The sequence below is a fragment of the Anser brachyrhynchus genome, assembly GCF_964034855.1.
Source record: "Anser brachyrhynchus genome assembly, chromosome: Z".
Taxonomy (NCBI): Eukaryota; Metazoa; Chordata; class Aves; order Anseriformes; family Anatidae; genus Anser; species Anser brachyrhynchus.
This window is the reverse complement of record NC_137697.1, coordinates 19,552,878-19,580,045: the sequence shown is the minus strand read 5'-3', so window position 1 is coordinate 19,580,045 and position 27,168 is coordinate 19,552,878. Positions and strand designations below refer to the sequence as shown.

Genomic DNA, 27,168 nt, shown 5'->3' with positions numbered 1-27,168 from the left:
TCTTTATTTTTTTCCTTAACCATTCTTTGTTTTTATTTTTTTCTCTTTTTAAATCTACATGCTGGCATATCAGTAGCATTTATCATTTCCCATCAAGGTACAGCTGCCCTCAAGCAAGTTTGAGCCTAGGACCCTGCAAGCATGTGCCAAGAATATGAATTGTTTGCTGGTGTTGTGGACCAGAAGTGCCTTCAAAAACAGCATCACAAGGTCTACAAATTAGTGTTAAATGCTTATTTTACACTCAGGTGTTTCTCAGTTCATTTCAAAAAAGGTGACTACGGATCTCACTTTGTATCCTTTCAGAGGGCTGGTCTGGGAAGGATGGAGATCCTGCTCAGTCAGTCAGAACAGCAACTGCTGAAGAGAGTCAAGGGAAGCAAAACTCCTGAACTCCCAATCTAACAACCCATGAAATGCATCCTCCTATAATTCACTGTGTTATTCAAACCACTCTGACACCACAGGGACATCCAAATGATGGAGCAGAGCCCTGCAGTGAGCAGTGCACGCTCTGGACACAAATCAGCCAAGCTCATCAGGCAGCTAGGTCAGTGCATGGGTGAATTGGGGCTTTTCAAGGAACAGCTCAGAAAAAGATCCATCCCTTAACCTAATTTCCAACTGGGGTGACACACTGTCCCCAAGAAGAACATGTTGCAGCACTTCATGGTCTCTCAGAGGCCCTCACCAAGGTACCTCATCACAGCTGCACAGAAGGCCGCACTACGGAGTGGAGCATGAACCTTGCTATTTTTTGCCCCTGTGCAAAGGAGAAGGATCTAAGAGGTCATCTCTCTTTTCCATTTGCCTGGAGTGAACATTTTCAGAGGCTGGGAGGCAAACTGATAAGCTGGTGGATTGGAGCAGGGACAGAGCTGCTACTTTTATTCCCCACAAGGAATTCTACAGAGCTGTGTAAAAGTGAGTGAAGCCAGTGAATTTTAGCCACCTCCTTGTGAGAGCTTGTCATTCATGCTGTTTTGAAATGCTGTGAGGCAGGGCAGGCTGGCCACATCTCTGGGGGATCAACCATGCAAACAGGAGGCTTGGTCTTACAGACATACACTGGCATGCAGTGGCTGGGTGGCCTGAACTCCAGCAGGAGGGACTCCAATGTCTCACGGCCTGGGATGCAGCCATGTGCACAGCACCAGGCTATAATTAAGCAGCAGTGAGCTTTGGCCTTGCTCTCCCTGCAAGCCAGCTTCAGAGCTCACCCATACCTCAGCTCCCCCATGCTGGTGGTGTGTGTCTTGTGGCTTGCAACCACACAGAGAGTATGCGGTTCCCAAGGCTGTGCGTACTGGTTGTGATTGCTGTCATGGCTATCATTTAGGTTTATCCACTGCTAGTTGGGGAATAAAATTAGAATAGAGATTAGATACAGCTGAGACAATATCTGAGAGGCAAATAGCAAAAGCTTCTAAAACCCCATACTGCCAAAGATTTTAGCTGTGCACTCAGTACCACCCCACATAGTTGACAGGCTGGATGTAGGCATGCTGGGCCAGAAGTTTCACAGTATGGGAGTCCCACTGCTGTCAGTGCTTCAATGTGAGGAAAGCCCAGGTTTGTCCCAGTCCTTGTGATTTCCAGGGGATAATGTGATCACCGGGGTGTAATGTAAGCAGCCCCATGGAAAGAGATCTGGGGGTTCTGGCCAACGGCAAGTTGAACATGAGTCCACAGTGTGCTCTGGCAGCCAAAAGGGCCAACCATTTCCCAGGGTACATCTAGCATGGCATTGCTAGCCCGTCAAGGGAAGTGATTGCTGCGCTGGTGCGGCCTCACCTTGAACACTGTGTGCAGTCTTGGGCACCACAATATAAGAAGGACATAAAACTATTAGAGAGTGTCCAAAGGACAGCTACAAAGGTGGTGAAGGGTCTAGAAGGGAAGACATATGAGGAGCAGCTGAGGTCCCTTGGTTTGTTCAGCCCAGCGAGAGGAGGCTGAGGGGAGGCCTCATGGCGGCCTGCAGCTCCCTCACGAGGGGAGCGGAGGGGCAGGCGCTGAGCTCTGCTCTCTGGGGACAGCGACAGGACCCGAGGGAACGGCATGGAGCTGGGACAGGGGAGGGTCAGGCTGGGTGTTAGGGAAAGGTTCTGCACCAAGAGGGTGGTCGGGCACTGGGACAGGCTCCCCAGGGCAGTGGTCACGGCACTAAGCCTGATGGAGTTTAGGAAATGTTTGGACAATATTCTCAAACATATTCTTTAATTTTTAGGTAGTCCTGTGTGGAGCTAGGAGTTGGACTGAATGATCACTGTGGGTCCCTTCCAACACAGTATATTCTGTGATTTTATGATTCACCATTATGTCAAAGGATGTCCAAGGTGTCCTGCTGAGCCTTCAGGTGGCTTCACAGTTTGAAATGGTTCAGTGTCAGGTTCACGGTCATGCCACAGACCAAAAGGAGAGGCTCAGTGTTAGTAAGCAGCCGGGCATGGCTGCCTGAGGAGCTCTTTGTCGGCTTTTGGCCAGTGTGTTGCATGCCTGCCAGCACAACCACATCTGAATCATAGAATGGTCGAGGTTGGAAGAAACTGCTGGAGGTCATCTGGTCCACGTGCACTGTTCAAGCAAGAACACCTAGAGCACATTGCCCAGGTTGCCTGCCACATACAGATTTCCTCAGGCAGTGTTGTCGCAGGGGTAGCACCTCCTCCTAGCCTCCATCCAGACAGGGAGCTGTGAGAGTTTCAAACAATTTCAGCTGGATTGCATCTATGCAATACAGTAATATTTACTTACAACAACAACATCCACACCCCAGTGCTTGTCTTCTCCTGCATATGAAGCAGGATGGTATTTGGATGAGGCCTCCGAGGGTGACTTGCACGCTGCAAGTTGTGGTGGCACTGGCTGACAAAGCAAAGGCAGCTTTGAAGGAGCACAGTGAGAATATGCTGCAAGTGATGCTGTCTTTGTCACAAAGAGTGAAAGAGAAGCCCTCACTGCTTATTGCTGTTCCTCTTTCAGCAGGGCCTTTCTCTCTATGGGAGTGAAAATCTAGTGAAGCTTTTACATTAGGATGTGAGCTTGGATTTACTGGGTAGATTTCAGCTCAGGCAGTTACTATCTACCGCTGCAGATTTTCCATGCTGCTTCAATTGGCTACAGAATGATTTTTCATTTCATGTTCAAAACTGATTAAAATAGTTACTTCATACACTTGAACAATTCCTGTATTTAAAACCCAGTGGTGAGTGAAAGGAAGTTATGTAGCATATACTTGGATCAACTTCAGTGGAAGCTATTACCATCACGACTGGGGTTGCAACACTCAACAAATCCATGCTGAGGGGAGCAAGACAGAAAAAATTGGAAAACGCGTCATTTATAAAATGCAGTGTAGAGCTTACTGTGTCCTACTCAATATACCAGCAAATCATGACAGAAATCTATAACAACACTTTATTAATAGTAAATGTTTAGTTCTTGAAATAGTTACTTGTGCTTTTGCTAACCATAAGAAATCAGGTATCTCTGCTGAAAATAAGCCAATGAAACACACAGCTTGGTCTCTATAGCAGTGGCCAGAACCCATTCTAGATGCCCCCTTTTTTGTGATACCCCAAGTAGAGAGACTCCTCAGCTACTCACATTCCCTCATTTCACCAAATAAACTTTTTTCTTCTCTTATACTCCAGTTGTTGAAATTCATTCACCACCCTCTGCTCGAAACTATTTATCCTTTTCCTCCCACTTTTCAGAACTGTCATGGTTATCAGCTCAGCAATGTGTAATACAGATTCTTGAAATCTGATGTCATCTTGCTTGGCATATGTTACACCCTCAAATAAGCTGTTGTGCTGAATAATGTACCATATGTATATTTCTAAGGTCCTCCCAGAATTGTAAAGCCATATCAGTGCTCTGATGGTGTGCTGCTTGAACCAGGATTTTTGTCCTTCTTGTGTAGAGCTTCCAAATCTGGTGCTACCAACTGAAATATAACCCTCAGTTTGAGGGTGAACTCTCTTCTATGCAGCATACTGCTCTTCCTATCAAGCCCTGAAAATAAGTACTGGGAAAAGCCTACTGTGATGATCTGTTGAAGAAATAAATTGCACTTGCTTGCACATGCACACTTGTCCTGTAATGCTTGAGGTGCTTCTTTGGCTGGGGTTTTTGCTTACATGTGGTCCATCGAGGTGTAGGACAGGTTGGGAAGTGGAGTGGAAAGAAAATAAAACAGTGAATTTCAGCCTTCCACAGGAAACTCATCACAAAGAGATTAAAACCCAAAATGGTCTTCCTGTAGGGTTTCAAAAGGCACTCTAGGAAAGCCTCCTCTTTCAGAGGACAGTGTGGAATCAGGTCACATCACCAGAAAAGACGTGGAGCCACTTCCTTTGAGTTTTTTTGAGATTTGGCTAGACACAACCCTGTCTGACCTCATCTGCTGTCAGCAAAAGGCCTTCTTTGAGTGAAGAGACAGACATGAGACATTCAGCAGCCACTTTTAACCAAAACTATGATGATGATGATGCATGCTCGAGGAGTCTGATCCCCTGGCCTACAAGGCTTCAACCCATGGCCTCAAGTCAGGGAGGAAGGAGAGAAGGAAAGAGAGTGGCCAGGGCATGCAGGGTGCTCCTGTTCCAGCTTTAATTGATGATCTCTCCAGAACATCCCATTCTCAAAGAAACTTCCATAACGTCTTTTCCTGGAGGAACAAAATAATGATGGCACGTGGAGCAGCAATCTCAGATTGTTACTCATGAACAGAAGGATCAACTTTAATGAACCTGTTTCACTTCTCAGCCTTAATGCTTTTTGCATGAATGTTACTGGCATCATGTGTTTAACTGATTCAAATGTAAAGACTTCAAAGCCATTAAAATAAGCAGAAGTCTGATTACCGTTGTGGTTTCTGGTTTAGAGTTAGCAAAACATTTTTTTTCTTTTTTTTTTTTTTTTTCTGGATTCCATTTGCACCCTGTGAAAACACTAGGAACAGATGGTTTACTATCCAAGTTTTACAACCAGTTCAAACAGGAGTAGGCACCCTGCATGCTGCAAATGTTTATAGAGGTTAAGCGTAATTAGCCCCTGCAAGTCCCTGCCAGCTGCATTAAGTTAGTGGTGAATATGGGGAAAGAGCCTAAGGAAATACAGCTTTATGAACATATTACTTTATTCTATGCAGTATTTAAGATTAAAGATAAAGAGCTGACTTAGATGAAAAAGTCCCATGTCTAGAATACAGACTTAAATTTTCAAGTTAGGTTATTTATTGATACTTCTGCCCATCGAAATAAATCTTTAGTTTCATTTCACTCTGCAGATGGGAAAGGCTCTCACAACAGTTGCTGGTGAGAGGTACTCTAGTTTGGAGTACTTTTTGTTAATTCTGATCTATTAGTGCAAGGAGAAGCAATGGGAAAATTTTATTTGCATAGTAGTTCTTTGGGGCAACTGAAAAAGTACTTTAGTGTTCTTGCATCAGTTAACCTTTATGTATTGAAACTTTCCTTGAGCAAGACTGAGAGAGATACTGTTTGAGACTTATGAAGCACAAAGCTTTATGCTGATAAGGAAGCTTAGGACCACAGCTTTAATTATACCGGGGGTGAAAGGCAACAAGAAGGTCTTTCTTTGTTAGTTGATTTCTAGATGTGTTTGACTTCCTGGTATATTTTTCAAGCTCAGCAAGAGCTGTACATCAATAGAAACCGTCAGCCAGTAGAACGTGCAGCCTGTTAGTTTTCTTTCTTGTTTGTCTAAATGAAAGATCTAATGAGTAGCATGCTCTCCCTTGCAGAGGAAATATTTCCATCACTTTCTCTCAATATCTGAAAACGTGAAAGAACTTCATTCTCAATCTGTTAAAACCAGTATAATGACTCATTTAATAGCCCAAACAGATCTGCTCAGAAATCACTACTACTCTAGAACATTTAAGGTATAGGCTCTATTTCATTAGTGTGTAGGAAAATTGACCTGCAGGAAAAGCTTTCATATTAAATAAATGCCACTAACTAAGAGAACCCATGATACAAATGGAGTTATAAATTGGAAATTTGGAGAGATGTGGTATAATGGGCTCTAAATTGTAAACAGGCTTTGTCACACAACCTTTACATTGCATTTTTTAAACTAAGCCATGTGTGTTAGTGCCTATAAAGTGTCCTATGGACAGTATACTGGTTATTTATAGAGTTAGTGATTCAAGAGGAAAAAATTTATTTTTTTTCTGAGACAGAGCTGAAACAATGTGACACTCTGGTGTACCTTTAGGACACAAAACCTAGGGCCTGATCAGCTGGCCTCATTTACATACAATGGATCTTTGTTTAATATACATTGAATTTTAATATGACTGAGAACTTGACTTCTGGAATCTGAACAGAAGTGAAGTGCAATAATTGCTTGTATTATGACAGCCAGCATTTTGTTTCCTGGGAAAATCTGCAGCCGCTGTACTCAAGGCTTGCTGAGAACTCAGAGTTGTTGTTATGACAAGGCATCATCAGGTTTGGCACTTCCACAGCAACCGAAGTTCTGCTCTTCTTTCCAAAGCCTTAAATACTTTTAAATATCTTCTAGAAAAAAAAAAAAAAAAAAAAAGAAAAGAAACCTCACAGCTCTGCCTCATATGCTTGACTCCTCAGGAAGGCAGAATATTAGAAGTCACAACTATGTTCAGTTTTGAATGAAGGAAGAGGTTTGGAAAGGAAGGAGAATAAAATGCACTTATGCTCCAGCAAAACTAATGTTTTTTGAAGAAATTCAAAGCACAAGTATTAACTCATTATGAAGTAACAAGATAAATGCTTCTATGAAGACACAGTCCATTTGGTTCTCTGAATCATTTTGTCAAAAGCCCTAGCTAATTCTTACCATTATACGTCCTGGGGAATAGAATTACCGTATTAGTTCAACAAACAGTGAACAAATGCTTTAGAATATATACCTGATAGCTCTTTTGAGGAATCAACCAAAATTTCAGCTCTCCTTTCTAATACTCCAAGTAACTTTGTCTTGTGCTGAGGTATTTGAAAAAGGATACAGCTAATACAAGGTTCCTGGAACATCTCGGAAAAGGTAGGCAGTGGCATTACAGTCTAGTCTGACTCTAAGTGATGAAAAGGTCCTTGTCCAGGAACCTTTTCTTGTATTTACAGACATGCTGCTTGCTGATTGAATGCTTCCATTGTGACCGTGCTCCCAATACAGTAGCCTTCTTCAGCTCTTGCTTGGTAACTTCTGTGGAGCAATACTGTGTGCTTTAAAACAACTTCTTGGCTTTCATCATTGCTGGGTACAGTTCAGAGAGGGGTAAAGTGATCCCATCAGCAGCTAGGCCCTCCAAGGGCATTGTGGCAGTCAGTCTCCAGAGGTGCATATCAGGCTGGGAGATAGAGAAGTCAACCTTTGGAAAACCTTGTCACAGTACCCAGCTGATATCTTCTGTGGCTCAGATAGACAAAATTAAGCCTTACAGACATATGACTATTCTTTGTCTTCTTTCAGTGTACAAGAGAATTAGTGAGGAAGTGTTGAAACACAATGAGAAATAATGTAGGAAGTCCTAAATGCATATTGTTTTGTAAGGGTGATACTATAAGCTGCAGCTGCAAGCAATAATATTGTCCCTTTCAAAAAAAAGCTTTCCTCAAGGCTTTTGCCTAATGTCAGAACTCATGTCGTTTTATTCTGAGAGTTAAACAAATGTAGTGCATCCATTTCTTTGCAAAAATAGTATTTAGCTCACTGTAGCCTCATTTGTGTGACAAAGGAGAGCCTAGGAACACTCCTGATTCTCTTCCAAAAGGCAGTTCCCCCCCTGACAGAGCGGCTACTTTCCCATGATGTACCCCAAGTCACCAATAACTTCTTGCAGAATTCATCTACTGACAAACTGGGAAGGTCCTGAAAAAGGGTGCAGAGCAGAGGAGCAAAAGCAGTGCAACTGCTTATGTCATGTCAAGCTATCCCGTTTGTTTGAAGTCTGATGCTGTGACCTGTGACAGCACGGGAGGCTTCTTCAAAATGCATGAGGAAAAAATTAGTTTTGTAAAAACATGGGAGGGGAGAAACTGGGGACAAGTTAATATATGCTGTCAGATGTGATTGGAAAAAGCAAGCAGGCAAATCTTTAAAATGAATGTACATCAATTCTTTAAAGGGTATACCACCTTCATACGCTGAATTACCTAAATTTTTGTGGGAATTATCTCAAACCAAGCCCAAGGGAGACATCTGGTAAACCTACAACTGAAGTAAGTGTTACTAAAGCCGAAAATACAAGCAAGTTATTAAAATCACAGACCATAGTGAACTGACTGAAACAGAATGCAAAGGATATTGATATTGTTAAGGACTAGCTGCTAACTGATCAATGAAAATCAGGTGGTTTGTATCCTGTAGGTAACTTCTAGGAGTGTAGCCTCTTTTATTTCATTCCAATGGTCTTTGGAAGAAATGTGGTCTGCTTTTATTCTGTACCCTTCCCCTTGTGGCAATACACAATTTCAATAATGCTTTAACAGAGCAGCAGATGCAGTGAAACAATGTAGGCTCTAAGGCTGTCAAAAACCTTTTATATAGCTTGACAGTTCAGAGAGCAGATGTCATTCTGGCATGTATTGTTTCTTTCTCCAAGTGTACATTTTGTGATACAGGAAATAAGACAATCCCCTTTATGTCAGTGGACAATTTTCTTACTCAAATGGTGAACAAAGCACCTCTCAATATTGATTTTTCATTTATGTCTGTCTTTGCCAGGTATGAGAATCCAACAGGCATGCAAGAATTTGGGGTGCCAGAACTGTGAGTTAGAAATTTGAGTGTGGAAAACACTGTCGTACGCAGACGTGGGCAGGATTTTGCTACAAATGCATGCCCTTACTGTGAAGGAGGTAAGGAAATCTTCCCCTACTCTGCCAGATAAAACACCAAACTCATATTCTGCAAAGGTTTTCCAGGCTACAAATTGCTTCAGAAACTCAGTGTGTGCTTTAACACAGCACTGGAAACTAGCCCCTCTCATTTCTCAGGAACACCCACCTCTCCTGCAATCAAATGAGTCACCTGGCCTTCAGCAGCCTCCTTCCAGGAATCTGGCCCACTCAGAAACCCAGCCACACAAAGCACTGACAAGAACCAGAGCTGAGGACTGTCACCATCTTGGTAAAAGGGAAAACATGCCAGGCAAATATTCTTTACAACGTCTGCACTGACCATTAAACAAAAGTTCCTAAAATTGCCATGGATTCTTCTTGAATAGTTTCCTTTATGAACTATATGGGTCAGTAAAAATGACTTGCACTCTCACTTTTCTGTCACTGATATTCCAGCTTCTCTCATGTAAGCTCTGCATCAGGCTTGATTCAGAGGTGGTGCTTGTCATGGCTATGGGTGAATTCCTGATGCGCAGAGAAGAAGGAAGGACATCTGTATTTCCTTCTGTCCTACTGCCAGCTGGCCATTAAATTCCAGGGCAAAAGCTGTAAAAGCAGTCATGGGAACATCTGCTTTACATGCATTACGCCTTCCCAAACCCAAGCCAGCAACCAATCATGTGGACAGCTTGCAACTCTGCGCTGTCTTTCTCAGCCTGGTGAGACCTCAGGAGAGCAAAAAGGGGCTCAATGCCAGCATCAGGACATGTCACTCTAAGTCAGGGAGCTTTTACATCAAACTGGCTTGAGTTTACTTAAGCATGATCTAAGGCTGATCAGAGAGAAAGCTGAGCAGGTAGCATCAGGAGGAATAGTGATCATGACCTACTCTTCCCACTGTCTTTCACCGGGGGACTGTAAACCCGGTTACCCTCGTTCTCCCTGGGGTCTTTGGTGGCATTTGACATCTATTGTACAGAGCTGCAAACACCACAGAACCCTTGGAGACTGCACTCGAGGCCTACCCATCACTGGAAGTGGTATTTAGCAGGCACCATGCTGCCTACAAGATATTCTTCAGGCAGAAAAGTGATTATCCTGACTGCTTCAGTCCTTTTGATCATGTCACTCTGTTGTTATGTTCTCTCCATGGGGTGCCACACCACTTTAACACAGTCTTTCTTCTGTGAAGACAGATACCTGGCTCAGCTAAAATAAGCAGACCAGATGAATAGAATAATCCTTGTGAGCCACCAGGAAAGCAGATAGAATAGATAGGAAACTGTTTTGTTTTGTTTTTTACCCTATGAATGTCTGGGGTATTTCTGAGTTTTTATATCCTGCACTGAAGTAACAGGACCTTTCAAGAATTTCTGAGAAAAATAAGTTATCACTGCCCACTGCCAAAAAACTACTAATCCACTGGCTTAGTATGCTTGCCTAGAGCTGTGGAGCAGCCTGGACGAGTTCTCACTTTCCTTAGTTCAGGGCAGAGAGTTGAAATCCCTCTCCCACCTAATCACAGAGCATCAGCTATTCCAGCTATTCCAAATTTGAACCTGTCCCTTATCCATCAATTCCCTTCCTCTTCTCCAAGTTGGTATCTGGGTACGAGCAATCTTTCCTGCCTGAAATACTGCATTTTTTTCTGAAGAATATAGAAGGTCCAAACATTTGCTTTTTCCAGCAACAGTTTCAGCAGAACAAAAGTTGCTGGCCTTGGAGGTGCTGCAGTCCTTCACCTCCCCAAGGCTGCTGCTGAGTGGTGGAATATGCTGCTGGAGGAGTTTCTGAGGATGCCTCTCACTGTGACCACAAGTAAATGCAAAACTTGCCGGGAAATGCTGACCTGAACATGTGCAGCCCAGTTTTACCAAATACTGATTTTGTTTTTTAATAGCGAGAAGAAAAACTCTCTCTCTCCCTCTCTTTTTTTTTCTTTTTTTTTTTTTTTTGGTGACGCTAAGACACCCCACAGCTGGATCCCACATGAAAACATGAAGACTTACCCTCTAGTATCAGACTCTTTATTGCTATGGTATTTAAAGGTAAATATAAGCAGAAATGACTGACTGCACGAATGGAAAAAGTTTGGAGAAGAAGCCTTACTTGGGATTTAAAATAAAAACAACTAAAGGGCATAGGAAAATCAGCCACATTTCTTTGAAATAATTACTTATTGCAAGAATTTGCAAGTGCCAAGAACCCTGTAAGAACACGGGTAGGCAACAGCAGCTATGTGGAAGTCAACACAGAGTGATGCATCAAAGGTAAGAGGGCAGGCAGGGGGATGCTGTTGGCAGCACAGTGCAGAAAACAGCCTGTTCCTCACATAGCAAAGGGCAGTTCCCAGCGTGACTATTATTATTACTTGCACAACTTTCACTGTTCCAACAGCTAAATCAGCTGGCAGTAACTGACAAATGATCACCCATCATGGCAAGAATACAAGGGAAGCTGGACTTCTATTTCCTTCACTTGAAGGTTGCTTTGTGTGAGTCGTAGCTATGCAGACTTTTGCGCGCGCTCCTTCCCTCACCTTTATGCTCCTGGAAACAAAGCCCATGAGGTGTTTGTGTGGACTGGCAGGCTGCCTAGCCACCTTTATCAAAATGGCTTGGCAAAGCTGAGCTGAACACCGGATGCCTACAAAGGGGCTGTAGGCACTTAATGAGCCCATACCCAATGTATGCAATTTCTCTGCACTCTTGCTTTAAGTGAAGGAACAGAACATTCTGTATTTTGATAACTGATTACATTACCAACAGACCCATACACAGCACTTTGGCATTGTAAAAATTTTGAACATTGACATTCATGATGCAAAAAAAGCATGTGGTTTTAGTGAGAGGGAATGAGGAAAAGCGAGCTTAACAGTGCTGCAGAACAGCCTTGTGCCATAAGCATATTTACTGCTAGATCTTATTTGCTGTGGAGTTAAAGTTGTTCCATCATTAATGCATGCTCTCAGCTTAGCTTTTAAAGAAATGCACAGTAAACCTAGCTCATTCAGTCTTGCACTGGGCCAGACCAACCTACCACATTACAAGTAATTTCTTTGTGTATTCTTCAAAACATGCAGAAAAACCTGGGACTTCCCTGACCACTTTGCCCACTAGTGGCTATTGAGGCTGACCTTTATGGTCACAACGTCATCTTACGCTCGGCCACTTCTCGCCATCCCCAACAAGGATTAGCACTTTCACTCTCTGCAGGCAAAGCCATACAGAGGTGCTCCCTCACCTGCTTCGGGGGAGAAATGCTCAGTGAGATGAAGCTGCTTAAAGCTGCTACTCAGCAGGCACACTACCGGCAGCTCCCAAAAACATGGACTGGTGCATCCATGACAGCCAAAACACCTGGACCAGCAGAGCGGAAGAGGGCAGCGTTTCCACTGGCACAGTTGGGGCTGGATGAGAACAGTGCCCTGATGCTGAGTGGAAAGCTCTGGGCTGTGTGCTCTGGTATTTGACCAGCCCAGCCCTCTGGAGGACTCTTCAAAATCACTTGTGGTGCTGAACAGCCTGATCCTGCAATGGTATCAGTGCAAGTGCAAGTGCATTGAAATTCATTACCTCGGAGGCACTGGTTAGCACCAAGAGGGGTTAGGAGATATTTTGCTGAATCAGGATAACCACTAACAACAGACTAAAGTGATTTCTGAAACTGCAGGCTAAAACCAGCACTTTTTTTTAATGCAGTGTCTTGTTAATCAACGTGGTCGTTACGTGAGGGACTGGACAACTTGCTGCCAACAGCACAGACCAGACAGATTTCATCTACCATAATTTGTCACACTGGTGTAAAAAGTTGGTTTGCATTTCTCTATAAAAAAAAAAAAAGACACTATGAATGATTCCTACTGCAATGCCAAGAATAATCCCAAGCAAGAGAGGAAACCTACTCAAGCAAGTCCAGAAACAGTTTTAGCCAGGAATCAAATACAATTGGGTGTTTTTCTTAATGCAGTGCTAAGTTATACTAGCAAGAGTGATGTGACTTTACCAGTATTTAAGTGTATGAAGTAGACTAATGTACCCCAACGGTATTCTGAGAGGGAAAAAAAAAAGATTTTTAGAGCTATCTTGGAAACAATAAAAAGACCTTATTTGTAGCAATTCATTCATAGCATTTTTCATCTTTCTTCTTCAGGCATATGCATATTCCTGCAACCAGCTCACAGAATAGCCCTGACAACATCTACACACAAGCTTTCAGTACAAAATTGCCTGCGAGTAGGGGGTGTTAAATTTGCAACCTGCCGGAGCGGTTCATCCCACTTAAAATTGGCAGCCTCCTCCACGAGAGAAAGTGCAGCAGGCTGGATGAGTTGCTCTAGAGGTAATAACCTGTTGCCAGCCTGCACCTTCAAGGAGGGTAGAGGAAGCCTACCAGCTGCTGTGACAGCAGCAATATAGCAGAAACACGGAGGTATTTCCTGCATTTACATGTTGTGGTACATGCACACAAAAAAACCCACGACATTATTTTGAGAGTGCAGAGCCGCAGTACACATACAAGCAGCTGTTCTGCACACGAAGCAGATCACTATGAGGTTTCATGACCCCACTGCTGCAGCATGGCCAGAAGGGCTGACTGCTTATGCTTGCAGACCATCTGCAGTCTCAAGCAGTAGAAGAAAAGCCAATCAATCACTGCAGCCAGTTTCCACCCAGTTTTGTAGCAATCTGCCTCTGAAGTTGGAAGCTAAGGCTTCCTTTACATGCAGCAGAGATGCACACTTTCAGGACTGAATTAACTTAGCTATTTTAAGTAGCTACTGTAAGAAGATGAATCACACCTAAACTCCACCTTTCTCCACTAGCCAGAGAAAGAGCTTTGGCTTACTTCTGATGCAGATAGCTACCTTTACTCAAAACTGATCCCACTCTGGACTTGTAACTGCCCAGGTTCAAAAATTCATGCACACAAATACAGCAGTAAACTACTGGGCAAATTTGAGTTGTCAGGCCAGAAATGATACTTTCCGCATAAAGGAGTTTGATTTTGAATTGAGATCAGATGAAAAGTAAAAAAGGAAGGAAGCACACAGCTGTGCAATCACACGGGTTGTCTGGGGTTGTGTATACCACTGCAGGCAATGCTTTGCTTTAGCCCCGCTGTCCTATCCCATCCAGTGACTGAAGCTGTCAAGCAGATCATGCTGTCACACCAGCAAAGGGTCATGTTTGTAAGATTAGAAAACCTGTGCTTCTCCATACTGCCACAAAAGCAATTGTGTTGGAAAAGAAAGGGGTGGTATTGAAGAGTTGTAACTAAAATTTAAATCAGACATTATGGATACCCTAAAATGTTTGCCCAAGGAAGTGGTGGCATCACTGTCACTGGGGGTTTTCAAGGAAAGGTTGGACATGGTGCTTAGGGACATGGTTTAGTGGGTGACAGTCGCAGTAGGGTGATAGTTGGACTGGATGATCTTGGAGGTCTTTTCCAACCTTAATGATTCTATGCTCCAATTTCTTGTTTTAACAGTCAGCACTTTGTTCTTATTGTTTTGGTTTAGGTTTTTATGGACAAGGTAACACTTTACACAAGGAAAAAAATATTTAAAAAAATCACACCTGACAATCTGCATAAAAGTCACTACCAAAACTCCAATAAAAGTCTAAAATTTTAATCTTGGAACAATAACCTTTTTACAAAGAGATTTCAAAGACCGAGTGTACATATTCACAAAAGCAACAAACTAAGGAATGTTATCCATAGCCGTGTTCATAAATAAAAGATTCTGAAAAGCAATGTGACTTGATCGCATTTAAACCTTGTCAAGATACAGGCAGTAAAAATTTTAAACATTTGACTTACTTTTACACTTACTAGATAGTCAGTTTATTCAATTATCATGAGCCTGAAGTAGATTCATTTCAAAATCACAAACAAGTATTCTAGTAAGAGCAAAAGTTTGAACCTTAAAGTGCTTATTAGACACCCAACATTTTAGGTGTAATTAGGAAATGCTAAAGATAAGATTATTACATTCCTTAAATAGAGTCTGAAAGTATAGTATGTACACAATCTACAGTCTTGTTTGTATAAACAGTAAATAATTTACCTTTGTATCTCAAATGTGACTAGTAATGAAGGGAAACTGAAAGACTACCTTGATTTTGCTAGAAAGAAAAAAAAAAAAACAGAAGTCATCCTATACATACAATCATCAGAATTCTGTACTCAAAGTGCTGCCATTTTTGGTCAATCCCCTTGACTGATTCTGTTTGCACCACTCATGGAGCACCTACCAGTACATTACCAACAAGAATTACAGCAGATCTCTTGTGACGGAATTGCTTAGGTCCCTAGAACAGGCAAGGCTTCTACTACGAGGAAGTGTAATGAGACATAAGTCCCTCAAATAAACAGAAGAAATACATGCTGCAGTGTATTACAATTCGTAGCCAAAAAATAACTTTGAACTAGACTGCCAAAAAATAAAAATTTAGATGTCTTATAATTTAGCTTTTCAGTGAACTGTAGTGCTTATAAAAAGTAAGACAAAATTAATTAGAGGCATCTGTGACAAATTAAAAAGCCTACATCAACTTTTTTACAAACTCCTAATTAGCTCAGTACAGAGCCACAGTATATTTCCTAGTCAAGTCTCTCACCCAAATCAAACCTTTCCATCTCACTACCAGCCCACTGCAATTTTGACTTAAGGTTTTGTAGCCTGTGGTATTATCCTGCACGCAGGTTAAGCCTGTTTCACACAGGACTAATACCAGGTATCTGTGAAACATCAGTACTGTGCCTTACTGTACTCCCCATGGCAAACACACTTCTCAACATTTCCCCTCTAAGCACAACTTGACAAGCTTTCAAAAATACATGCATCCTTAAAACACAAGAAACAAGAGTGTTCATGGAAGTAGAAGAAAAAAATATTTAACTTCCTCTCATTTCTTTTCATTTCTCATCTGCTGAGAAAGGCAACACCTCCTTCTCTTGCAGTCTTTTCACCAATTTTACAACTGGACCTTGTAATTTTTAGGAAGATACAAAAGTACATCCACTCACACACAGTAACATGATTACAGTAATATCAAAAGCCATAAACTAAAACAGAAGTGAACAATCCATAAACATACTGGAATTCCATAAAAAGAGAATTTTAACTTTTGGTCAGCATTTCTGCTAGGCTAAAGGCAAAAATCTGCTGTACAAAATAACCTTAACATGTGCAGGAATAAGCCCCGTGTTTAAGACTTTACTTTAACCTTAGCTTAGTGTGTGGTCAGCCTGAACTACTAATTTTCTTAAAATAACAGGTAGACAGTACATTGCAAAGCTGTATTTCTTCCCTACGTGTACCCATGAGCAGATTCCTCCCATGCAAAACCACATTCATGTGAAAAAATTACTGTGAAGTTCAGAAGAGTTGAAGGCGAACACATGCGCATGGGCAACAAGAGCTGTCAAGGTGACAAACGATTCAACGGACTGCTTTCTTCTCCACCTGCAGCAAGCTTCAGTGTTGTTAGCTTTCGAGGGGGGTGCTGTGGACTCTTACGAAGGTTGTCATCCATCTGCAGAGAAATAATGAGAGCCGGATCTGGCAAACAGTAGAATATAAATTATGCGATTAGTCTATTTGTCAGGACTTCCATTAAGAAGTACACTGGTTTGTTGGGGTTTTTTGTTTGGTTGGTTGGTTTGGTTTGTTGGTTTTTCGCCTTGTTATTTCAGCCCTAGCCAAAACAGATGTCATGGTTCCTTTCCAATCCCAAATACCTGCTTTTGTTAGAGCCATTTCATGCTATTAGCATATTGCACATTAAACCCAGGGCAAATGGGAACGCTTCTGTTTGAACCATTTCATCAAGATTAACGAAGAAAGCAACATTGTTACCTTCTTCTGAGAGGTCAAAGTTTCAATTTTTTTACAACAGCCAAACCCTGCTAGAAAGCAGATCAGAAGTCAAATTGCTAACATCAATGGATACTTTTGCATGATCAGCACCTTAAAGGAACAAATCTTTTTTTCAAATTAGAAATGGTCTGTAGGTGTTGAACGAATTTAGAATAGCTAAAGATTTCAAAAAGTATTTAATAAAGAGACTGTGATAAGACCTTTTCAAAGACAGGTTAAATTTTGTCTCTGAACATGAAGATTTTACATTTTTACAGGATATCACTCTAATGCCCTATGTGTACTGATGTATCAAAAGAAAAATGGCATGTAGCTACTACAGAATAAACAAAATCACAGAAGATAGCATAGGCGAGATCTTCAAAGATTGTCTAGTCCATCACACTTCCTCACGGTACAATCAGCTTTATCTAAATCACACCTGATAAATGTCTACTTTACTCATTCTTTAAAACTTCCACAGCCACACTTCAATACCACGTAGAGATATAATCAATACCTAATGCTACAGAAGCCATACATAATTAATGACCTATTTGATACTCCGATCTTTTTCAGAAAGAAATGCCTTCTATCCTAGTAAGAGCTTTATACGTCATTAGTTTACTGATGGAGACAGAAGTATTTTTAACATAAGTTGCACAGCTGTTGACAGGTGCTGAGTAACAGACTTCGAAACAAAGTAAAGAGAAATAACAGCCAGACACAGAACAAGCAGAAGGAAGGACTGTGTATTAGTGACTACAGCATTCAGCTGGGAGTAAGCAGTGAAGGGTGTAGGTGTTAACAAGACCAGTTTCTGAGTTTTGCTCAGAAGTTTTCTTGCTGAGGTCTTGCAAGACCATTTCTGACTGTTGATAATACATTTGCTTTCCCCCTTGCATGGTATGTGCAGTCTCAGATAGACACGCTTCTACCGTTTTTATGCAGATTTGCAAGACAATGTTGATCATAATAAACATACTTTTTACGTACAAGTCTTCATTAATTATTCCTTTCAAATTATGTTATTTTCTTTCTACATCTCTATACAAAGTAACTCATTAGAAAAGGAAATTAAACTAAAATGTCCATTGTACAGTTGCAAGTGGATCTGTAAACAAGCACCCGCAAAGAAGCAGGAAGATTAGAGACGGAAGTAAAAGTAACCTTTTCAATCAAGTTGGATTCCTTATTTACAAGCTGTGTGAGTTTCTGCAGATTAGCATCTGCGGTATCCTGTCCAGATGGAGAATGGCCTGGAGGGTGAAGGTAGAAAGATGAAGAGTGAAAAGGCATTTACAAAAGCTTTAACAGCCTTAAAATGAAAAAAACATCGGAGAGAAAGTTCATTCAGTATTTTTATCCTTTCTAAGAAGAATTTAAGTGGAAAAGGCTGTTCTATGTCAGAGAAACAGAAGCACTAAGCATTAGCCATAGCATAGATACAAGTACATTTTACCAAGGCTTGACAGGCTCTAAAACTGATTATTAAACCTTGCCTTTAATTTTCAATCTTTTCTGCACAACTATGGAAGTTATTCTACCTCATTTCCCCACAGAAGCTTCAGCACAAATTATATAAAATCTAATTCTGCTTTAGTTACATGCGGAAACCACTATTTCTAATTCAAACAGACCATACATGACAAAAAGTGGAAAAGAAACATCTTACCGGAGACAGTTAACCTAAAGTAGCAAGTTAAAATATCATCACAGAACCGACACAGGTTGGGAAGCTGTTTCAAATGTTCTTGCAATTGTACTCTGGGGAAGCACACTTTATAAACTGGTGCAAGAAAACCAAATACAAAGGCATCCAGGGTAGTAGGCCTGAAAAGAGTGACAAAACAAAACAACAACAACAACACAAAACCAATGTGAGACTTTAAGAACTCTAGTACATAACTATACTCTAGTACATAACTATTTTCTGCATATATCAAACAACTCAGGATAGAATTTGGTCAACTTTTCTGGCATTCCATCATTTCATATCTGATAAATGCTTTGTACAAACTATCTACTGATTTCAGCACCTTTGAACTAGAGAGGTGCTGGCAAGCTGAAACAGTAGCTTCTGCATTAAAATCTAGTCATGCATCATGCACACTGAAAAACAAACCACTCTTAAATGCATTTCTGGCATCAAAAAAAGCCAAGCAAATAAGATGGATGCCACTGGAACAGGATCCTCTCCCATGGAGTGGTCCAACTTCAGTGGCTTAGGGAACAGATCGCCCCCCTCACGGTCTCTTGGTGCTATGCTATTGACAATATCTGCTTCCTGTTTCATGCACATATAAAGAACAGCTTTCCGAGACCTACATCCTCTTCCCAAGGAGGCAGTAGTGGTAACATGTCAGGCTTCAAGTATTTTTTCTACATAGAGGCACAGGAGGTGACATTTAGTGTCTAGAAAAGAATTCTCTAGTCCTACACTAACTCATCAAGCACCCCACATGAGCAGCTGTAGGCAGCATCTGCTGCTCTGTGGAAAGATGCAGATAAGGGACCCACTGGATTAACTGAGTCCAAAGATCTCATTTGTGCCCTGTTTACTCATTCACACTTATCTGAAAGAGTAGAGTGTCAAACACGAAACTACTGTGTAACACCTTTTAACATTTTTAGGTTAAAAAAAAAGTGTAAGTGTACAAAGGATCATGTGGTACCTGTTTTATTAGCCATTAAAAACAAAACAGAAAAAAAAAAAAAGAAAGCATACTCACGTATTTCCAAAGAAAAACTGAGATGTTCCCAACCTCTTAGACAGGAGATTTAGGCATTCTTTGGCATCCCTGTATATCTGATGAGACACAAAACCATCTAAGAGCCCTAGCTGTAGTACAGGCTAGTATATACAGCATCACACACCATTTGGCAGTGTGCTAGACTATTTCAGTTCTAGTCTTTTTACAGCACCAAGTTACGCATTCTATACCACACAACACATACCTGTGCTTCCACTTCAGTGAGACTGTACAGTGGAGGTCCCCCCTTGGTCAGCAAGATCCTGTTAAGAGCTTCCCTGGACATCTTTCCAGGCAGATACAAACTCAGTGGGAAGGGAATCCTCGAGGCAAACCATGGCTTTGTTACACTGCAGTAATTTTCTGCCTCAACCCAAAATGTGTGCAGCTACATCAACACAAGAAAGAATATCACTGGAATTTGAGCAAGGACACTAGACTTCTCTTATATAAATCTTAAAATAAAAAATAATATAATATGATGAATTTGAAAGCCTTGCAGGATAGCTGAAGAAGCTAGCCTATGATATTACCTGGTCAGAATATTTTTGCCTATACAAATTCAAGTCCAAGTCATTCAACAGACCCGAAGTTTGAGGATTTTTATAGCTCCAATGTACTTACACTAAATTGGTGAGGGCGTGTGGCCATGTGTTATTTACTGAACTGAAAAATGAACTACCGGTGGGTATTTAAATTCCTTAAAAGTTCCCACTGAACAGTTCAAAAAGCCTTCACAGTTGTGCACTCCACATCAGACATACCACATCTTACTCAAAACTTTTGAAAAAGGATCAAGTGAAACAAAAAATGGCCAGGATAGGCTTCTTTCAGGATACTGTTTCCCAAAAAATATCTAAGAAAAAAACACATCAGAGGTGCCATTTTAAAATGTCTTTCATAAATTCATTATTATTACTTCACACCTCCCACACACTTTTTTCCTTTTCCAAAGTTGCTAGGCAGTCTTTTCAAAATTGCACTAATAATGCAAATACATTCAAGCCAGGACTATGGCTGACAGACTTCTCTCAAGTGGACGCCTGTTGTAATATTCACTTTTAAACATTCTCGCCATTATAAAATATTTCCCAGTATTTACCAGAGCAGGAAGCAGTTTCTCTTCAAGTAGTGCAATATAAGCCAGTGTGTCAGCTCCTTGTTTTGCAGACAATTCATAATCAGCATTGTATTTCTGTGAATTAAAACAAAAAACAAAACAAACAAAAAAAAACAACAGTACAAATAGTGTTACACAGAACTTTCCAGAAAGATAATCAACACAACACAAAACTTCTTCAAACTTAACAGTTAGCAAGTTAGTAAATACCACAATATTTTTCTGGACAAAAAGTATGCAGGTAGACATTTTTTTCCCTTTACTTCTGCAGGCCTGCTATGTCAAACACAGCTATGTACCTGTACAACTTCCATTTTAACTGTCCCATTCTTTGATTTTTGGGTCCTCCCATTGCCAAAATAACTCTTGTGCCTACTTCCATTGCTTTCCAAGCATCTGCCCAGTAACACAGAGGCAATTTTTCAGTACTTGGGGCTGTAAAAAACAGGTGGCAAATCCCCATCCATAAGTTTGAGGAAGCACCTGGCCCTTAACTTGTTAAACATAAAAAACCAAAAGCATTCCTATCTTTTAATTACCATTCCATAAAGTCAAAAATTGGATGCTAATTATTGAAGACGCCAACTGCACAGCTAAATTAAAGCAGTTACAGCTACCTGAGCTCTTGATTCCGACAGAGAATCCTTTTAATGTATATTAAAAGGGTTGGTAGGTTTTTCGGGAACTTCATTAATTTAGAAACAACAAAAGGTCAGTGCTGATCCACCGTATTTTTACATATCTGAAAAGCATTCCCATTACTGTTATACTTTGAGTTAAAGAGGGTATTTTTTTTCCCCAACATGAAGGAATCTTTGGTATTCAAATGGCTATGAAACTTCTGAATTTTAAAAAGACTGTCTGAAAACCCATCTCAAATGCTCAGTTTTCAGATTCTATTTTTCTCCCCAAAAAGCTTTAAACTTTCACTAACATGCCATTCATCAGATAATCTTCTTGACTAGGCAGGAACTGAATTTCTAATGTAAAGGCAGAATAGTGGGCTGGAAGACCATCTTGGAAATAAAATGATGATACCACGCTTTATAAGACATTTTTATACTTTGTGAAAAAATGATGTTGTATAGCTTTATTCTTTGTGAATAAAACATTAGGAGATCTGCAAAAGGCAGGCAAAAGTTGACTACACAATAACATTATGTGCATCAAAAAGTGCTTGCAGACATTTTTACACAACAAATACAGGAAAACTACGTAAATTAAAAACAACACTTATGTATTATCCCTCAAAAAAAAAACCAAACTGTGCACTCGGAGATGTTTACCCATTTGAACAGTTAAAACCATACTTCCCTAAGTGTGATCTCCTAGGTCTGCAAAGCTGTAACAATGTTAATGTATTATAATTAACAGCATGATGAATCTCAGAGAGAAACTGCTCAGTTGAGGCCAGCTTGTTGTCCTTTTCAACAAAGAGTTTTCTCATGCCTATTTTTAAATCTTTCGCATAACTAATAATCAAAATTTCAAATAGCAATCTGTAATCCACCATTTCACAATTCTCATGTGCGTATGCAAAACAGGAAAGCACTGGGTCAGAATTGGGTTTCAGGGTTTTAGAAGTCTGCATCAGTCTATATGGAGTACATGTAGATTCTTTTGAGAGCAACCTACCTGCTTCCTTAAGAAGTTTAGTATTTTTGCTGGCTGGGAAATAACAGTGTCTTCTGATATCAGGACTGGTACATCTCCTAGAAGGCAAAAATGATGCAGTCAACTGAATTTATATGTAATAATTATAACATAACTGGGAAGTGACAAGTCACTTCATCTGTTTTCCTTTCCTCCATAGCACACTCTGATCTCCCAAATATGTATGTATAAACTAGGTTATATACCACTGAGTTCCACCAAGATCACAAACATGCTTAGCATATTGTGGCCTTTGTTAATAACAATACATAAAAAGGGCCCAGACTGAAGCCAATGTCAACTACTAGCTATTTGACACTTTGAGAACCAGGCTACTGGTATGGATTTCAGATATCCATCTTAAGATAAATATTCCAACCAGTCCAAATGCCCTCTCAACTCATTTATCCCTAGAAGGAAGGATAGGCCTAGTCCTATTTTTCTCCTGCTCTTTGTCTCCAAACCGCTTTTAACCACCTGTTTTCTCTAGCCTTGCTACAACCACTGCCCAAGCTAACACTGCATAAATGACCAGAACTAAGTAAATCCCTTCTCCCAGAAGCATATTATTCTGCCTTTACTCATTAGACTGCAGAATCAAAGACTATAAAATCTCTGTAGCAGGAACCACCTCATAGCGCATTCACAAAGTACCTACGACAATGATGAGCCTAACATGACCTTGATGCAAAATACTATCAAAATTTCATTTATAAAAGACACATATTATTTGTGTGTTGGTTTTTTCTTGTTGTTAATTTGTGGCTTGTTTTGTTTTGTTTCTTGGTATGGATTTTAAATATCTCAACTATGAAAAAAGCAACAGAACTTTTGAGAGGTATACCCAGCTTGTTCTTTGAATTTCTGCTAACAGAACGTAATAAATCAAACACCAAGAGGCAAAGAGCCAAATTCTACGTGGACATAGTAGTGCCTAAATTGAGGACATAGTAAGTTAAAGTGACAGACCACTTTAGCCTTGCAGTGATTTTTACCTCTCTGGAATATACCAGGACAATAACCTAAATGCTGAGCAAACAGATAAGGATTGAGTAGAGGCATGCAACATACTTCATATCCTCTGACACCTTCAACCTTATCTTCAACCTGTCTGGCAGCTAGGTTGTTACTCACCTTTTATGATTCAACCTCTGTAACTCTGCACAGTATTAAACACCCCAGCTGATGTAAGTTACACTCTTTGGGGCTGATATTCTACTTCCAACTGTACAAGCCTGTTAAATTATGTATAATTAAAGAACACTGCTTCCATATGCATGTCTAGTTACTATCACATAAACATGCAAACTGCTTTCACTATACCCTCTATTTAAAATGCCTGACATTCCTGCTTTACTGATTCTCCTCTGCTTCACCCATACACATTTTAATAAAGTGCCCTTTAAGGCATTTTATTTATGTCTTCCATATTTCACCCCTGAAAAACCATAACACTCGAAAAGCTGTTTATCAATGTAAAATGGATACAGGAATAGCATAGGAAGGGACTGCTCATGAACACAAAACCAAAGGAAACTAAGAAAAGGAAACTTTGAAATTAGAACCCACATTTATAGAGTGACGAGGATTAAACTAATAAAAATGCAAACAAGGTACCTTTTGGAGTTCTCCAAGAGTTATTTATAGTATTCACTGTCAGAGGAGCACCAGAAAATTTAGCATAAGCCTGCAACAGATTGCAGAAAAGAAGAAAAAAATGTAGTCAGCATGTGCAAGAAAAGTGTACGATAGCATTTTAAAAGAGCAGGTCACGATAAAGCATGAGCATTATGACCACTTGGGTTGAACAAGCAACGTTCACCGGCACTACCTGCGCCCGCTGTGTTTTTGGACCGGGAGGTTTTTAAGGATTTTTCTCGGAACTTCTAGCCGAGATTTGCGCTAGCATCAAGGGCACGAGTTTTGTTTCGGCCAGCTGCGGCCGGGGCATGCCGCCCCCCCGCTCCGCCGGGCCCCTCGCCCCGCACAGGCCGCGCCCGGCCTCAGGGCGACACGGGCGGGCGCGCCCCTGGGCGCCTACACCACCACCTCCTCCTCCTCCTCCTCCTCCTCCTCCTCCTCCTCCTTCTCCTCCCCGGCAGCCAGCAAGCCCCGCGGCGCCGTGCCTCCCTCCCCGCCGCCCTCCCGTGGTGGCGGGCGGCGGCCCCCCGCCGTTACCATGACGGTCAGAGACTCCGGGTGCAGGGACGGCAGCCCCCAGTCGCCTCCCCAGCAGCTCAGCTCCATGGGAGCCGCCATCTTGTCGGCCAGCAGCGCGCAGCGCCCCGCTGCTGCCCTCGCATGGCGGCGCCCGAGCGCACCCGGCCGCGCCGCGGGGAGAGGGAAGGGGGCGGAGGCCGTGAGGGGACGGAGGGGCGGCTGCTGGTCGGCGGGGTCTCTCCGGCCGTGCCCCGCGGCCCCAAAGCTGCCTGAAGACGTTTCCCTGCCTGGTGAGAGCCACCCGTGAAAAATTCGGTGCTGAAACTGCCGCGTCGCCAAACCCCAGCTGGTTCGTTGGCGCGAAGTTACGGCTTTCCACAGGAACGAGGACGTTGGCTTTTCATTAAATGTAAGGAAAAGTCGTCAGCAGTTTGTCTTCAAAAATAAGGAACCCTGACCATATTGTACCAGTCTTGACCAAGTTACAATAACAACCTGTTCACTGTATTTTTTTTACTGTGGACATTTAAAAATACGAAGTCTGTGCTTCACTTCATCATTTGCGCAGACATGCCACAGCACTATTTACTGTTAAAATACTACATCAAGGAAAATGTTTCCATGCTTCCCACACAAGGAAAAATACCACGGTGCCTTAAAAACAAAGACTGCACTGCCAACCTTATTCAGGTGTACCGTTCATTAAGAGATGAGGAGACCAAGGTCAAAGCTTCTTCCTCCCTGTCTCCTCAAATCTGTGGTTCCAGATCTCCGTGAAGTTTGTGGCAGAAAGTGCAATGAAGAAAATCTACCACATGGACCTGAGATCGTTCAACTCCAGTTTATGAGGAACATGAGAGAAAAAAAAACATATCCGTTTTCTTTCCTCAGAAAAATACACTATTGGGAATATTAGCAGTAGGGATTTGGTTTTCTGGCAGCTGTTCTACATTTCCCCCTTTAAAGAGGTACAGATTCTAAAAGATACCTTTCTTCTCCTCCCTTCAGGGAGCAGCTAACTCCCAGTCAGTCCTCCCAGGTACTCTGCTCACCGTGGTGTTAGCTCGCTGAGGTGGGCAAGCTAAGGAAGTAAGACTGGCTCTTACCAGCTGCAATCCCCAACATCTGTTTCTCTATGGAGGATGAACCAGCTTATGGCTCTCCTTATGGCAGGTTGCAAGAATGCTTAGAGGTTAACAGGAGAGTAAACTTTCCCTGTGTTGCCTTAGGGCCTAATTCATCTCTGCACTGTTCTGTAGTCCTGAGCAAAGACAGGAAAAAAAAAAAAAAAGGCAATCTGCATCTTCCCTCCCCCATCCGGAAGCTTTCCAGGAGCTTTTTCCTCTTGGTTGCCTGAGTGGAATTCCTATTAGTGTAAATGAAAAGTAAATAGGTATGTGGATGGATGCTTTGACTTGAAAAAGTGGGGTTTCTATTTGTGTTTCTGAAAAAGCAAAACTTCCTCTGAAACTTTGAAACCTCATCTTCTACACAACCTTTTAATGAAAATGTGGCAGAATCAAACCCGTAAGTGTTGACATAAGTATAGAAGGATGTGGCTTAGAGATGTACTTTACTGAAATTGCACTTGCATTAGGACTTCTACATCTTAATTTCCCATGTATCCTGACTTTTAATCATCCATATAATTTCATAAGCAGTGAGTCTCCTGATGGTTATTAGGAGCAAAATATGACATCTGAATTAAGCTGTAGGGATTCCTTCCTACATCCTCTACCCCATTACTTGGAATTCGAACAAGCTATGGACATTTGCAAAGCAAAAACTATCACATTGGCAGCTTCTCTGTATTCTCTACATTTAGAATTTTATCATTTTACATAAGATAAGCAGGACAAATAGTTTATCACTTGAGGTTTACTTACTTGCAGATCTTATATAAAAAAATGACAGTCTTACATTCCTATAAGAAAATTCCTCATAAAAGTTTACCGGCTCTGTGAAAGTTTCTTGAAAATAAAATGCCCAATAACCACTTTCTGTTTCTTGTCCAAAATATTAACATCCAGTAAGTTAAGCTGGAGTTTGTTCTTCAGGGAATACAGAAGAATGAAAAAGCAATAGATAATATTCTATTGTTGTTATTGAAAATGATGGTTAGAAGGTCAAATTGTCCCATCCAGACAGCAGATAAACATCATACTTTGTGAAAATCCCTTAAAGAAGGTTGTGCTTGAACACAAAATCTCCTTCAGTCTGTTACATACTCTAGTAATAAAACTGAATGTGGAAATGAAAACTTGAAAAATTGCAGTGACCTTTTTATGTACTGGCTAGGTTCATTTAAACATGGAGTTAAACAAAGACATCGTGAACTTACTCTGCTTTGTTTTATTATGCAACATGCTCTGTTTGCCACATTTTGCTTCAATGGGTATTCTTGGTGAATAAGCACAACCAGAAAGCAGGCAGAGCAACAACAGAATTTGGCTCTCACTGCTCTAACACTAATGAGTATATAACGGTACAAACAAGATCTTCCTCCCATAGGGTTGATTTGTATCAGTCCAAAAGACCCTACGGTAACTAAATCAGAAGTGGAAAACAAGTTAAAATGATGTATTAGATATTTTTGACAGAGAAGGGAACTTTTCAAGAAAATATTTCCTACATTTTGATAAAGAAATTACTGGGTAAATGGTTGTAAATAATTGATAGTCTTCCCTTAGATAGGTGAAAGGAAAACTTTACCGTCCTTTTAGCATTTTTTGTTTCTGTCAGCTCTTGTCACTAAATACT

At 41.2% G+C, this 27,168-nt stretch overlaps 1 protein-coding gene across 4 annotated transcripts; it reads right to left on the bottom strand.

Moving 5' to 3' along the window:
* Window positions 1–14,474: 14,474 nt before the first annotated feature.
* Window positions 14,475–25,342, bottom strand: MTX3 (metaxin 3). 4 transcript variants are annotated; one of them, XM_080573140.1, is made up of 9 exons: window positions 24,427–25,342; window positions 23,866–23,935; window positions 22,231–22,307; window positions 20,578–20,670; window positions 19,681–19,863; window positions 19,455–19,531; window positions 18,398–18,555; window positions 17,893–17,981; window positions 14,475–16,425 (listed from the first exon to the last, which is right to left on the bottom strand). In XM_080573140.1, exons 1-9 carry the CDS (start codon window positions 24,505–24,507, stop codon window positions 16,351–16,353), a joined length of 903 nt encoding a protein of 300 aa, XP_080429266.1. In that variant the 5' UTR covers window positions 24,508–25,342; the 3' UTR covers window positions 14,475–16,350. The 4 variants fall into 4 exon arrangements, with proteins under 4 accessions (XP_080429266.1, XP_080429265.1, XP_080429267.1 ...); XM_080573139.1 differs by having other exon boundaries at window positions 14,475–16,399; window positions 24,427–25,331; XM_080573141.1 differs by lacking the exon at window positions 17,893–17,981 and having other exon boundaries at window positions 24,427–25,337.
* Between the last annotated feature and the right edge of the window lie 1,826 nt (window positions 25,343–27,168).